General features: G+C 47.4%; 1 protein-coding gene across 1 annotated transcript in view; it reads left to right on the forward strand.

The window, feature by feature from the left end:
* Positions 1-12,871, forward strand: part of LOC106576760 (thyroid adenoma-associated protein homolog) — a 42,979-nt gene that overhangs the window by 4,644 nt on the left and 25,464 nt on the right. The window contains 18 exon segments of the mRNA XM_014154131.2: positions 3,488-3,621; positions 3,948-4,102; positions 4,190-4,222; positions 4,349-4,397; positions 4,627-4,820; positions 5,099-5,193; positions 5,347-5,570; positions 5,737-6,455; positions 7,821-7,972; positions 9,269-9,424; positions 9,604-9,711; positions 9,866-9,989; positions 10,078-10,226; positions 10,535-10,766; positions 10,972-11,107; positions 11,212-11,348; positions 11,512-11,664; positions 11,963-12,123. Of these exon segments, the coding sequence (XP_014009606.2) occupies positions 3,488-3,621; positions 3,948-4,102; positions 4,190-4,222; positions 4,349-4,397; positions 4,627-4,820; positions 5,099-5,193; positions 5,347-5,570; positions 5,737-6,455; positions 7,821-7,972; positions 9,269-9,424; positions 9,604-9,711; positions 9,866-9,989; positions 10,078-10,226; positions 10,535-10,766; positions 10,972-11,107; positions 11,212-11,348; positions 11,512-11,664; positions 11,963-12,123 (3,111 nt within the window).

The raw sequence follows: 12,871 nt of genomic DNA on the forward strand, positions 1-12,871 counted from the left end.
GGCCAAATCGACGTCCAAAAATACCGTTTTCCGATTGTTATGAAAACTTGAAATCGGCCCTAATTAATCGGCCATTCCGATTAATCGGTCGACCTCTAGTCAGGATTGTGGGAAAGATGAATGGAGCAAAGTACAGAGAGATCCTTGATGAAAACCTGCTCCAGAGCGCTCAGGACCTGAGACTGGGGAGAAGGTTCACCTTCCAACAGGACAACGACCCTAAGCACACAGCCAAGACAATGCAGCAGTGGCTTCGGGACAAGTCTCTGAATGTCCTTGAGTGGCCCAGACTTGAATACGATCGAACATCTCTAGAGAGACCTGAAAAAAGCTGTGCAGTATCACTCCCCATCCAACCTGACAGAGCTTGAGAGGATCTGCAGAGAAGAATACAGGTGTGCCAAGCATGTGTCATATCCAGTAAGACTCGAGGCTGTAATCGCTGTCAGAGGTGCTTCAACAAAGTACTGAGTAAAGGGTCTGAATACTTATGTAAATATGATATTTTTAAAATTTTTATAAATTAGCTAAAATTTCAAAAAATATGTTTTGCTTTGTCATTACTCTGTCAATTAGTTTACTAATGTAGAGTAATTATAATGTTGATCGAACTGCAGATAATTGTATGTGTGGAGTATGGAGATGAGGTTGTTATTAAAAAATCATGTTAAACACTTGCTCACAGTGAGTCCATGCAACTTATGTGACTTGTAAACTACATTGAATACTTGACTCGACATTTCAGCTTTTCCTTTTTTATTAATTTGTAAACATTTCTAAAAAGAGAATTCCACATTATGGGATATTATGTTTAGGACAGTGACAAACAAACCTCAATTTAATAGATTTTACATTCAGGCTGTAACAAAAAGTCAAGGGGTGTGAATACTTTCTTTAGGCACGAACTATACTGAACAAAAATATAAACGCAACATGTAAAGTGTGCGTGTGTGTCACGTTTCATGAGCTGAAATAAAAGATCCCAGAAATGTTCCATTAGCACAAAAAGCTTATTTCTCTAAAATGTCGTGCACAAATTTGTTTACATCCCTGTTTAGTGAGTATTTCTCCATTGCCAAGATAATCCATCACCTGACAGGTGTTGCATATCAAGAAGCTGATTAAACAGCATGATCATTACACAGGTGCACCTTGTGCTGGGGACAATTTAAAGGCCACTTTAAAAATTGCAGTTTTGTTAAACAATGCAATGCCACAGATGTCTCAATTTTTGAGGGAGCATGCAATTGACATGCTGACTGCAGGAATGTCCACCAGAGCTGTTGCCAGAGAATTGAATGTTCATTTCTCTACCATAAGCCGCCTCCGTTTTACAGAATTTGGCAGTATGTCCAACCGACCTCACAACCGCAGACCACGTGTATGGCGTGGTGTGGGCGAGCGCTTTGCTGATGTCAACATTGTGAACAGAGTTCCCCATGGTGGGGTTATGGTATGGGTAGGCATAAGCTACAGACAACAAACGCAATTGCATTTTATCGATGGCAATTTGAATGGACAGAGATGCAGTGACGAGATCTGAGGCCCATTGTCGTGCCATTCATCCGTCGCCATCACCTCATGTTTCAGCATGATAATTCACAGCCCTATGTAGCAAGGTTCTGTACACAATTCCTGGAAACTGAACATTTCCCAGTTCTTCCATGGCCTGCATACTCACCAGACATGTCACCCGTTGAGCACGTTTGGGATGCTCTGGATCGACATGTACGACAGCATGTTCCAGTTCCCGCCAATATCCAGGAACTTCACATAACCATTGAAGAGGAGTGGGGCAACATTCCACAGGCCACAATCAACAGCCTGATCAACTCTATGAGAAGGGGATGTGTCACACTGCATGAGGCAAATGGTGGTCACACCAGATGCTGACTGGTTTTCTGATCCACTCCCCTACCTTCTTTTTTTGTTTAGGTATCTGTGACCAACAGATGCATATCTGTATTCCCAGTCATGTGAAATCCATCGATAAGGGCCTAATGAATTTATTTCAGTTGACTGATTTCCTTGTATGAACTGTAACTCAATTAAATATTTTACATTTTAGTTTTTATATATTTTTATTCAGTATATTTAGCAGTCTTATGGCTTGGGGCTAGATGCTGTTCAGGGTCCTTTTTGTTCCAGACTTGGTGCATCAGTAGCGTTATGACTGAAGTGGCTGGAGTCTGACAATTTTTAAGGCCTTCCTCTGACACCGCCTAGTATAGAGTTCCTGGATGGCAGGGAGCTCGGCCCCAGTGATGTATGCACTACCGTCTTTAGTGCCTTGTGGTCTGCTGCCAAGCAGTTGCCATACCAAGCGATGATGCAGCTCGTCAAGATGCTCTCAATTGTGCAGCTGTGGAACTTTTTGAGGATCTGAGGGCCCATGCCAAATCTTTTTAGCCTCCTGAAGGGGAAGAGGCGTTGTCGTGTTTTCTTCACGACTGTGTTGGTGTGTGTCGACCATGATAGATCCTTAGTGATGTGGACACCAAGGACCTTGAAGCTCTTGACCCGCTCCACGACAGCCCCGTCGATGTGGATGGGGGCGTGGCTCTGTTTCCTGTAGTCCACGATCAGCTCCTTTTCTGTTTTTTTGTCTCGCTGACGTTGAGGTCACTGCCAGGTCACCACCTACCTACAGGCTGTCTCATGGTCGTCGGTGATCAGGCCAACCACCGTCAGCAAACTTAATGATGGTGTTGGAGTCGTGCACTGCCACGCAGTCGTGGGTGAACAGGTGGGGACTAAGCATGCACCCCTGTGTTGAGGGTTAGTGTGGCAGGTGTGTTGTGGCCTACCCTCACCACCTGAGGGCTTCCCGTCAGGATGTCCAGGATCCAGTTGCATAGGGAGGTGTTCAGTCCCAAGGTCCTGAGTTTAGCGAGGAACTTGGAGGGGCACTGTGGTGTTGAACGCTGAGCTGTAGTCAATGAACAGCATTCTCACATAGGTGTTCCTCTTGTCCAGGTGGGAGAGGGCAGTGTGGAGTGGAATAGAGATTGCGTCATCTGTGAATCTTTTGGGGCGGTATTTCTTTATTTTACAAGATATAGCACATAATATTTTACACACAGCTGGTTTTTAAAGGGTCGAGTAGTTTGGTCTGCTTTGTTTTCATTTTTGCCATGAATTCTTTTTGTTGTAATAGTGGTGTCTTCACAGGCCTAGTCACACCTCTGGTTGTCTGTGGGTTGGGTTGACATAAACAGGCAGAGATGAGAGAACTGGCTCAGAAGCACGTCAACTCAACCTGCACTGCAACAGAGAAGACACCAATATTGAGATGACTGTCAACCTTTAAGTCCTACATGATGCAGAACATTAGGCGTACAATACTGTAGCTCTATGCCGGGCCAAAAAACAACAACAATACTGTCATCCAATTAACTCCTGCACATGCGTTTTCATCTCTGCATGTTTGTCCACCCCTCCCAGGTTTTCCTGGCTGGTCTAATCATGTCCGTGTGTCTCTCTCCAGGCAGGATCTCAGTTGGAGCTGCTGAGTGAGGAGGAAACTTCCCGTGGGCCTCTCCTCCAGGCCTGTCTGCACACCATGGCCCTCATCTACACCTCCCTGCTGGCCAAGAACCCCCTCCGTAGGGCCAGCGCCAGGTACACCTCTCCTCAGCACATCTTCCTCTCCCTCAGTCTCTGGCCCTGGAGAGCTACAGGGTGTGCAGGCTTTTGTTCCAGCCCAGCGCACCCACAACCGATTCAACTACGCAGCTGCTGATCGACACCTTAATGAGTTGAACAGGTGTGTTAGTGCTGGGTTGGAAGTGGAACAAAAGCCCACACATCCAGGACCAAGGATTGTGAACACAGCTCTACTCTTTAAAAAAAAAAAAGTAAAATGTATTTTAAAAGTAGATTAGCAAACAAGGTATAGAATCGCTACAATAACGTAAACACTGAATCTGCTTGTTCTCTCTCGGCAGTGCCCTAAGCTCTGTACCGGACTGGCTGCAGGAGCAGACTGTCAGCTGTCTGTCCGCGTGCCTGTCGGACAGACTGTCCACTGTGGGCTCAGACCACACGTCGTACTCACACCTAATAGACTCTATCACAGCTTGTCTAGATGCCTTTCCTCTTGGTACGTATGGAATCCCCTCGTTTAGACTCTCTTGTGTTTGGTATCGTTTGAGTAAGATACACGTTTTAATGCTCTATTGCCTTTCAGGTGAGAGGTGTATACACAGGCTGCTAGCAGAGGGTGAGTGCTTTGTTGATCTGTTTTTAGGTTTTTATCAAGCCTGCTCAGGATGGTGAGCTCAAACACAGAAACATAGTTCATTGATGTCTTTGGATAATAGGCCTCTCCTTCTGTTCTTCTCCCCAGTGTTACCGTTCCTCCATAAGGCCTTGAGTGAATACCTCCAACTGAACAGGTAAGACAGCCTGTGCTGCTAAATCCCACAGGACAGCAGGCCTTTCTTCCAGACCGGTACTAAAACACCCGATTCAACTAATAAAGGACTTCATTTGTTGATTAGTTCAATTAGCTGGGTTAGTGCTGGGCTAAAACAAAAGCCTGCACCCCCCCAAGTATCAGGATTGAAAAACGTGTAGTGTGTCGCCACTGACTGACTGTGTGTTTGTCGCCCCCTGCTGTCTCAGTGGTCTAGCAGGTCGCCATGTGGTCCAGGCCCAGCTCATGCACTCGTGTCTGGCTGCGGTCAAGGCCTCCATGCTGGTGGTGCAGAGGTCCCAGGAGCTCATCAGCGCCGTCCTACAGGCCGTTCATCCTCACTGCACCCTGCAGCTCACCCTCAGTGGCCTACTGGACTGCTACACACACATCCTCACAGATGGTGAGGACCGTGTTACACCAGGGGTTTATTCACTAGGAACCAAACGGAAGTCAACAGAACGAAACGTGGAGGGACCTACCTGAATTTTTCCAATAGAAACTCTCGTTTCCGTTGCAAAACGTTTTGCAACTGTTTGCTGTGGCTTGGTCTGAATGAATACAGCCCTGGTGACTCAACATCAGCTCATAAAGTCTGGGAACTGAGCATCCGACTCTTTCCATATATCTCTCTCCTTATCTCCCCTCTCTCTCTCATCTGTTCTCTCTCCCCCCCGCCAGAGGACTTCCTGCAGTCGGTCCAGAGCACGGCTGGCATGGCAGTGGTCCTCCTGACCCGGTCTGTCATGGGGAGTGGAGATGGAGTGGCCGCGGTGGTGAGTGACCCCTACACCCGATACACAAGTACCCCGAATGAATTATTTTTGGTTGTTCATTTATACTAGTAATGGCCATGATGTTGAATGATGGAACTTTTTGTCTTGTCTATTTCTGTATGTTTTTCTGTCTCTGTCCATCTGCCTGTCCAGGTGGCAGGTCTCCTGCAAGGTTCAGAGCAGAGTGGCGAGTGCGCCCCCATGTGGCTGAGACAGAGCTGTACGGGGCTGTATGACAGTGGCCGTCCCGCGGGGGTGTCCCTCTACCTGTGTCATGGGGCCCTGGCTATGCTAAACTGGAGAGGGGCAACCCAGGGGCCACAGAGGGAACAGCTACTGCTGCTGGTTCCCCACACACTGCTGGCGCTGGACACCAGGTTAGACAGGAGCTAGCACGCAGACACGCCACACAGACACACGTATGCAAACATACACACACTTGTGCGATTGCTACCACCCAAATGGTTGTCATTTTGGTTGACTATTGTTCTGTCTGTCTCTCTGTGCGCGCGCGTCTGCATGCGTACATGTATGTGTTTGTAGTGTGAAGGAGTCCAGCACAGCCATGGTGGTAGCCCGCGTGCTGACCCTGTGGAGCGGAGCCGCCTTGGACAGCCTGCAGGGTGGGCTGTCGTCTCCCCCAGGCCTGCTTCAAGACTCCCTCCGCGGGGGCTCAGAGCTCCAGGGGCAGCTGCTGGAGCACGTCTACACCCACTGGGAGCACCCCTTGGATGGGGTCCGCCACCAGACCCGCGCCCTCTTCAAGAACCTCCTCCTCCTGCACCAGCACAGCAGCCCTCTAGCCTTTTCTGACCCCTACAGGGACCCATACTTTACCCAGCTAACCCACAACCTGCTGGGCCTGGAGTGGCACCAGAGAGGGAAGTATGGCTCTTTGGCCTGCCTGGTGGAGCTCCTAGGGGCAGGGTACCTGTTGGCTCTGGACCCCCAGCTGCCCTCACGTCTCCTGGGCTTGATGGGGGACCAGACCCTGGCACCTTACGCTAGCGACCTGCTAGAGAGGCTGTTTGTCAGTCACAAGGCCCAGCTGGTTGAGGAAGGTGGCACAGGGGGCACAGAGGCGGGCATGGAGAGGTGGCACCAGACCTGGGTGACCCCATTGCTTCAGGTGCTGTGTAGAGCCAGGCTGGACCAGACCACCTATATCCTGGACTATTTCCTTCCCAAGTTGCTGCGCTGTTCCCCCTCCAGTCTGGCCCACATGGTACAGGCCCTACAGGACACCCCACCCTGCAGCTCAGGTAGATGTAAATGTACACACACATGCACACATACCAGCGGTCGTGATAACGCAGGATTCTGTGTTTTTCACGCAGAAAGGGAAAGATATATGTTGCTGTGTTTTTATAAACGCAAATATAAAATGTTTCTTGTTGTAAATTCTGTTCGGCTTCAGTCAGAGTTCACTCCAAATCATACATGTAGAAGGACTAATTTCGTGCTTCAGTTGCACTTCTCCACAGAGATTAAATATATTTATTTTATTTATTTTTATTTAACCTTTATTTAACCAGGTAGGCCAGTTGAGAACAAGTTCTCATTTACAACTGCGTCCTGGCCAAGATAAAGCAAAGCAGTGCGACACAAACAACAGAGTTACACATGGAATGAACAAGCGTACAGTCAATAACACAATAGAGAAAAAAAGTCTATATACAGTGTGTGCAAATGGAGTGAGGTAAGGCAATAAATAGGCCATATTAGCGAAGTAATTACAATTTATCAAATTAACACTGGAATGAATGATGTGCAGATGATGATGTGCAAGTAGAAATACTGGTGTGCAAAAGAGCAGAAAAGTAAATAAAAACAATATGGGGATGAGGTAGGTAGATTGGATGGGCTATTTACAGATGGGCTGTGTACAGCTGCAGTGATCGGTAAGCTGCTCAGATAGCTGATGTTTAAAGTTAGTGAGGGAAATAGAAGTCTCCAGCTTCAGCGATTTTTGAAATTCGTTCCAGTGATTGGCAGCAGAGAACTGGAAGGAAAGGCAGCCAAAAGAGGTCTCATCACGTGATCATTTTCTATGCTACTTTTCTCCGGTGTAGTTTTTCTCGGGTAGAAAAGTTAAAATGCAGGTAACTTCAACCAAAACATTAGGAAATGTAACTGGCTAAATTCTTTCTATGATAAACATTAGAAATATGATGGCCATTAATCGTTTTTGCAAAAAATACCTTGCTTTTTCATCGTAAGTACATTTATGTGTGGCTGCTAGCCAAATGGCTTTGCACTTACATTTACGTCATTTAGCAGACGCTCTTATCCAGAGCGACTTACAAATTGGTGCATTCACCTCATCTGATGAAAACGATTTTCTGCCGAATGTGTTGCGCTTAATGTATTTTGTGTGAAGGAAAACTGGAGCTGCACACCCGTTATTACTCTATTTAAGCCAAAAAACACTGACTGTCAATATGAAATGCAGGTGAAATAGTTTAAAACAAAGATTCTTTTGTTGGTCTGTGTTTTGAAAATGCACATTTCTGAAAGCTAATGTGACCCATGCATACACGTCCCTATATATATATATATATATATACACACAAAATGTCAATATTTTCTGAAACATTGATAGAATTTTTGTCATGGTGTATGTTTAGGACCTCCGGGCAGTAGGGGTGCTTTGGGTGCTCTGATGACATGTCTGCGTGCAGCACGGTCCCAGGGGGTGGTCCAGTCAGAGGAGGGGCTGTGGGGGGGACTTGTACCCCTGTTTCTGCTGCGTCAGGCTCTGGTTCACAAACACGACCAGGTGAGGAGAGAGCTGTGTCTGTGTATATCAAACTATAGTTTTGGCAAGTCCGTTAGGACATCTACTTTGTGCATGACAAGTAATTTTTCCAACAATTGTTTACAAACAGATTATTTCACTTACAATTCACTGTATCACAATTCCAGTGGGTCAGAAGTTTACATAAACTAAGTTGACTGTGCCTTTAAACAACTTGGAAAATTCCAGAAAATGATGTCATGGCTTTAGAAGCTTCTGATAGGCTAATTGACATAATTTGAGTCAATTGGAGGGTACCTGTGGATGTATTTCAAGGCCTACCATTAAACTCAGTACCTCTTTGCTTGACATCATGGGAAAATCAAAAGAAATCAGCCAAGACCTCAGAAAACAATTTGTAGACCACAAGTCTGGTTCATCCTTGGGAGCAATTTCCAAATGCCTGAAGGTACCACGTTCATCTGTACAAACAATAGCACGCAAGTATAAACACCATGGGACCACGTAGCCGTCATACCGCTCAGGAAGGAGACGTGTTCTGTCTCCTAGAGATGAACGTACTTTGGTGAGAAAAGTGCAAATCAATCCCAGAACAACAGCAAAGGACATTGTGAAGATTCTGGAGGAAACGAGTACAAAAGTATCTATATCCACAGTAAAACGAGTCCTATATCGACAACCTGAAAGGCCGCTCAGCAAGGAAGAAACCGCTGCTCCAAAACCACCATAAAAAAGCCGGACTACGGTTTGCAACTGCACATGGGGACGAAGATCGTACTTTTTGTAGAAATGTCCTCTGGTCTGATGAAACAAAAATATAACTTTTTGGCCATAATGACCATCGTTACTTTACGTGGTACCTTCAGGCACTGAGTTTGAAGGTAGGCCTTTAAATACATCCACAGGTACACCTCCAATAGGCTAATTGACATCATTTGAGTCAATCAGAAGCTTCTAAAGCCATGACATAATTTTCTGGAATTTTCCAAGCTGTTTAAAGGCACAGTCAACTTAGTGTATATAAACTTCTGACCTGCTGGAATTGTGATACAGTGAAATAATCTGTCTGTAAACAATTGTTAGAAAAATTACTTGTCATGCACAAAGTAGATGTCTTAACCGACTTGCCAAAACTTTAGTTGAACAAGAAATTTGTACAGTGGTTGATACAGTTAGTTTGGAGTCATTAAAACTCGTTTATGTAAACTTCTGACTTCAACTTTACATACATACATACATACATACATACATGCATACATACATACATACATACATATACACTGTGTGTGTGAGTAACGTCATTCTTTGTCTTCTCAGGTGCGAATGGACGCTCTTGGGTTATTGTGCGAGAGTCATCGTCGCACAGAGGTTCTGACCTCGCAGGAAATGGAGCTGCTTCAACACTTCCTGCCCTCCAGTCTGAACAGCCAATCACCAGGAGTCAGGCAGCTGACCGTCAGCCTGCTCAAAAAGGTCAGACACTGCTTTTTAATCCAGCATTGTGTTCTGCATGAATGGGCATTGCAGAGACACAGATTGAGATGAAGCCTGCTCCTGGACTAAAGCACTTCCAATGAATTTCCCATTAAAAGTCATTTTTAGTCTAGGTGTAGACTGACAAGTAGATTTGATCTATTGATTTGTGTGTGTAGCTGCTGTGCAGAGTGAAGGATAGTGGTCAGTCATTGCAGCGGAGGCTGGTCCAGGAGAGAGGCCAGGGACAGAAGGACAGAGACCGACACATCCTGGACACGTACAAGGTACACTATGATCATGGGTTGAGTTATATAGGGCTCAAAGATCTGTACCATGTATCCTAAGCGGGGAAGACACTGATGGGAATGTTTGTGGAGATGGGAGGGAGAGTTTCAACCTAAAATGCTCTGTGTACAACGTGTGTGAATGTGTGCTCAGGAGTTCCTGTGCTGGCTGTGTGAGAGTCTGTTCGGTGTGCTTCTCCCCGGGGCCTCCTTCTCCACCTGTCTGACAGCCCTCCACCTGCTGTGTCAGCTGGCCCACCTCTTCACCTTCAACACCGGTACTGTATACACACCACACACACACACACTTACTTTCCATCATTATCATTCTTATCACTGTAATCATACACCTCGTCTCTGTCTCAGGGTCTGATGATGTGTTTGCTCTGGGAGAGATGGTGACCCCTGCACACGCGCAGAATGTCCTCTACTGCATCGCCAGCAACTTCCTGGAGGTCAAGCAGCTGGCCTCTGCGTTGCTACGGCAACTCCCTCCATCTGCCGTGGGGCTGCAGGTCAGTGAGACGAGCTTCGATGGTTCCGTAGACCCGCCCTTGGTCACTCTGCATACAGAGTCGTGTACTCTATGCTATATCTCACTTTAGGTACACACAACACATACACCTTCACATTGCAGTGAACTTGGTAGTGGGACATTAACCTGTACCTCTAAACTCAAGTCTGGATTGAAACTTAGAGATCCTGGTTTAATCAAAGAGTTGGCCGACTGGAGAGCTTGAATGTGTGTGTCAGATTGAAGTTGTGGTGTAATGATGGCTGCTTTATCCATTACCCCCCCCCCCCCCCCCCTCTTCCCCCATAGGAGCCAGGTAGGATGCTGTCTCTGCTCCAGGCAGCTCTGGACCTCAGCACCAGCACCAAGCCTTTTGACAGTGTCACGGCTGCCCACCTCTTCAACCTATTCCTCCACCAGCCTGCCCTGCCCCAGGCCCTGTTGCTCTGTGCCCAGGAGCAGGGCCTCTCCTTCCAGCCTCCTGCTCTAACCCAGCCCCAGGCTTTTGAGGCCCTCACCCTGGAGACGAACACTCTGGCAGGTAATGCTGATATTGATTTGGTTTATTTTCTTAAACGCAAAGCAATTTACATTGTATGGGGTTGCATTTAAGTTATTTCTGCGCCAAACGCTAACTGCACCGGCTGTCATTTTCCTCATCTCACAGATAATGCTCAGTGCTTGCAGTAATTGACATGACCATGCTATACTGCTGTGTGTGGTGTGATTGTGTGTGTGTGTTTCAGTGGTGCAGTTCTTGTTGCTGTGTCTGAAGGCTGAGGTGGTGAAGGCAGAGTCGTCTCTCCTGCTGGCGGCAGCCTCCTACCCTCTCTACGGCCGAGCCCACTGTATCACTGCTGCCTTACAGCAACTCAACACCGGGTGAGGACACACACACACACACACACACACACACACACACACACATTTGTCTTAGCCAGTCTGTGTGTATTGTTTATCCTGTTTGTTGCTGTGTGTGTGTCCAGGTGTCTGACTCTGACAGGCCAGTGGAGGAGTGTGGTGTCAGAGCTCATCACAGTGTCCTATAGGATGTCTGACGTGGTGTCACCTGTCGTCCAGAGCTCCTCCCCCGAAGGCCTCATCCCCATGGATACCGACTCAGGTCAGCACCTCTGGTTTAGATTAGCGAGTGACGATGCCTCATAACTAGTGCCCGGAGTTGGTTTTTGGTAAGGGGAAAAACACCTGACCCTGCACAAGGCAGATGGTGTGTTTTTAAAAGAAGTGTGTTAAAAGTGTGTGTGTGTGTGTGTACCTCTTCTCAGAAACGTCCGCTGGTCTGCAGAGGATCCTGCAGGAGATCCAGCCTCGCGACACCAACGACTTTTTCACCAGCGCTAGAGAGCTGGACACCGAGCCGCCTGGACAGGAGAACGGACCGGCGGCCCCCACAGACAGACCACAGCATGACAGCACAGGTCAGCAAATACACATTTCCACTCATATATCATGTTGTGCTGCTGCCGTGTCTTGTGTGTTCTATCAGACACAGCCGATGAGGGGTGAAACACTGACCCCACCAGGACAGAACCGGTACTACAGCCATCTGTGTTTCACCACCCCTCACCTGCTGGGACAGGTGTTATGCACTAATAGTGGATACAACACACAGTGAAAATACAATTCGTTTGGCATTACCCATTCCAGAAAGCTTTTGGTTGGGCCGTGTGTTGTGGTGTTCAGTGTGTTTTCAGTGCGCATCTGCGTGTGTTGTAGGTGGTAGTGGTGAGGGCTACAGGGTGACAGCTCAGATGGTGTTGGTGTGCTGCTGGAGGAGTATGAAGGAGGTGTCCATGGTGCTGGGTCAAGTGTGTCAGAGCCTCCCCTTGCGGACCTCCAGCAAACACTCTGACCAGGGGCTCATCACCGAGGAGCAGGTGAGACACACACACACACTTAAACGTGAACTCAATGGCATCTCTTTTACCCTAGTATGTAAAGACAGCCTGACACCCAGCGAATACCTGCTTGAACAAAATACCAGTAAAACACACAATCCCAGTTGACTGTATGTTGTTTATATCCAGACATACACACTCTGGTTTTCCCAGCATGGATGTGGGCCTGGAGGTGGTGTTTGGGGATGGCAACCCGTGTTTACTGTAGTGAAAATCTTCAATTAGCATCCGCCCTCATTAGCGGAACGCTTTCATTTTAGGACGACCTGCTGTTTAACGGCCACGATTGCCTCGGTTCCCAACTTCCCTCGCATTCTTTCCAAATCACTTCCACTACCGCCCGACCCTCCCCTGAATAGATAAACGCTAACAACACGCCCCGCCCCCCGTTCTCTCTGGCCACATAGCAAAACACGAACAGACAGCCTGCTCAGTGCTCAGACACCCCCTACCTCACTCCCTTACCCCAGGCCAGCGCTGTCAAATAGGCTGTAGCGTTTATGTCCGCTTGATCTCATGTTGTCTCTTTTTGGTCTCGTCTCCTCCTGTGCTGTGTGCACCTTCCCATTTACACCAGAGATCTGAATATAACGAAGAGATGCTCATGTCTCCGCCCTAACAATGGGAGTCATCCCAAAGGCTTTGGTCCAAAACCATAGAAACACATTGGGCTTGTTTTGGGCAGATTTTGGCGAGGGTGAAACTTCTCGCTTTGCTTTTTCCTCTC

The sequence above is a fragment of the Salmo salar genome, chromosome ssa18 (genome assembly GCF_905237065.1).
Source record: "Salmo salar chromosome ssa18, Ssal_v3.1, whole genome shotgun sequence".
Taxonomy (NCBI): Eukaryota; Metazoa; Chordata; class Actinopteri; order Salmoniformes; family Salmonidae; genus Salmo; species Salmo salar.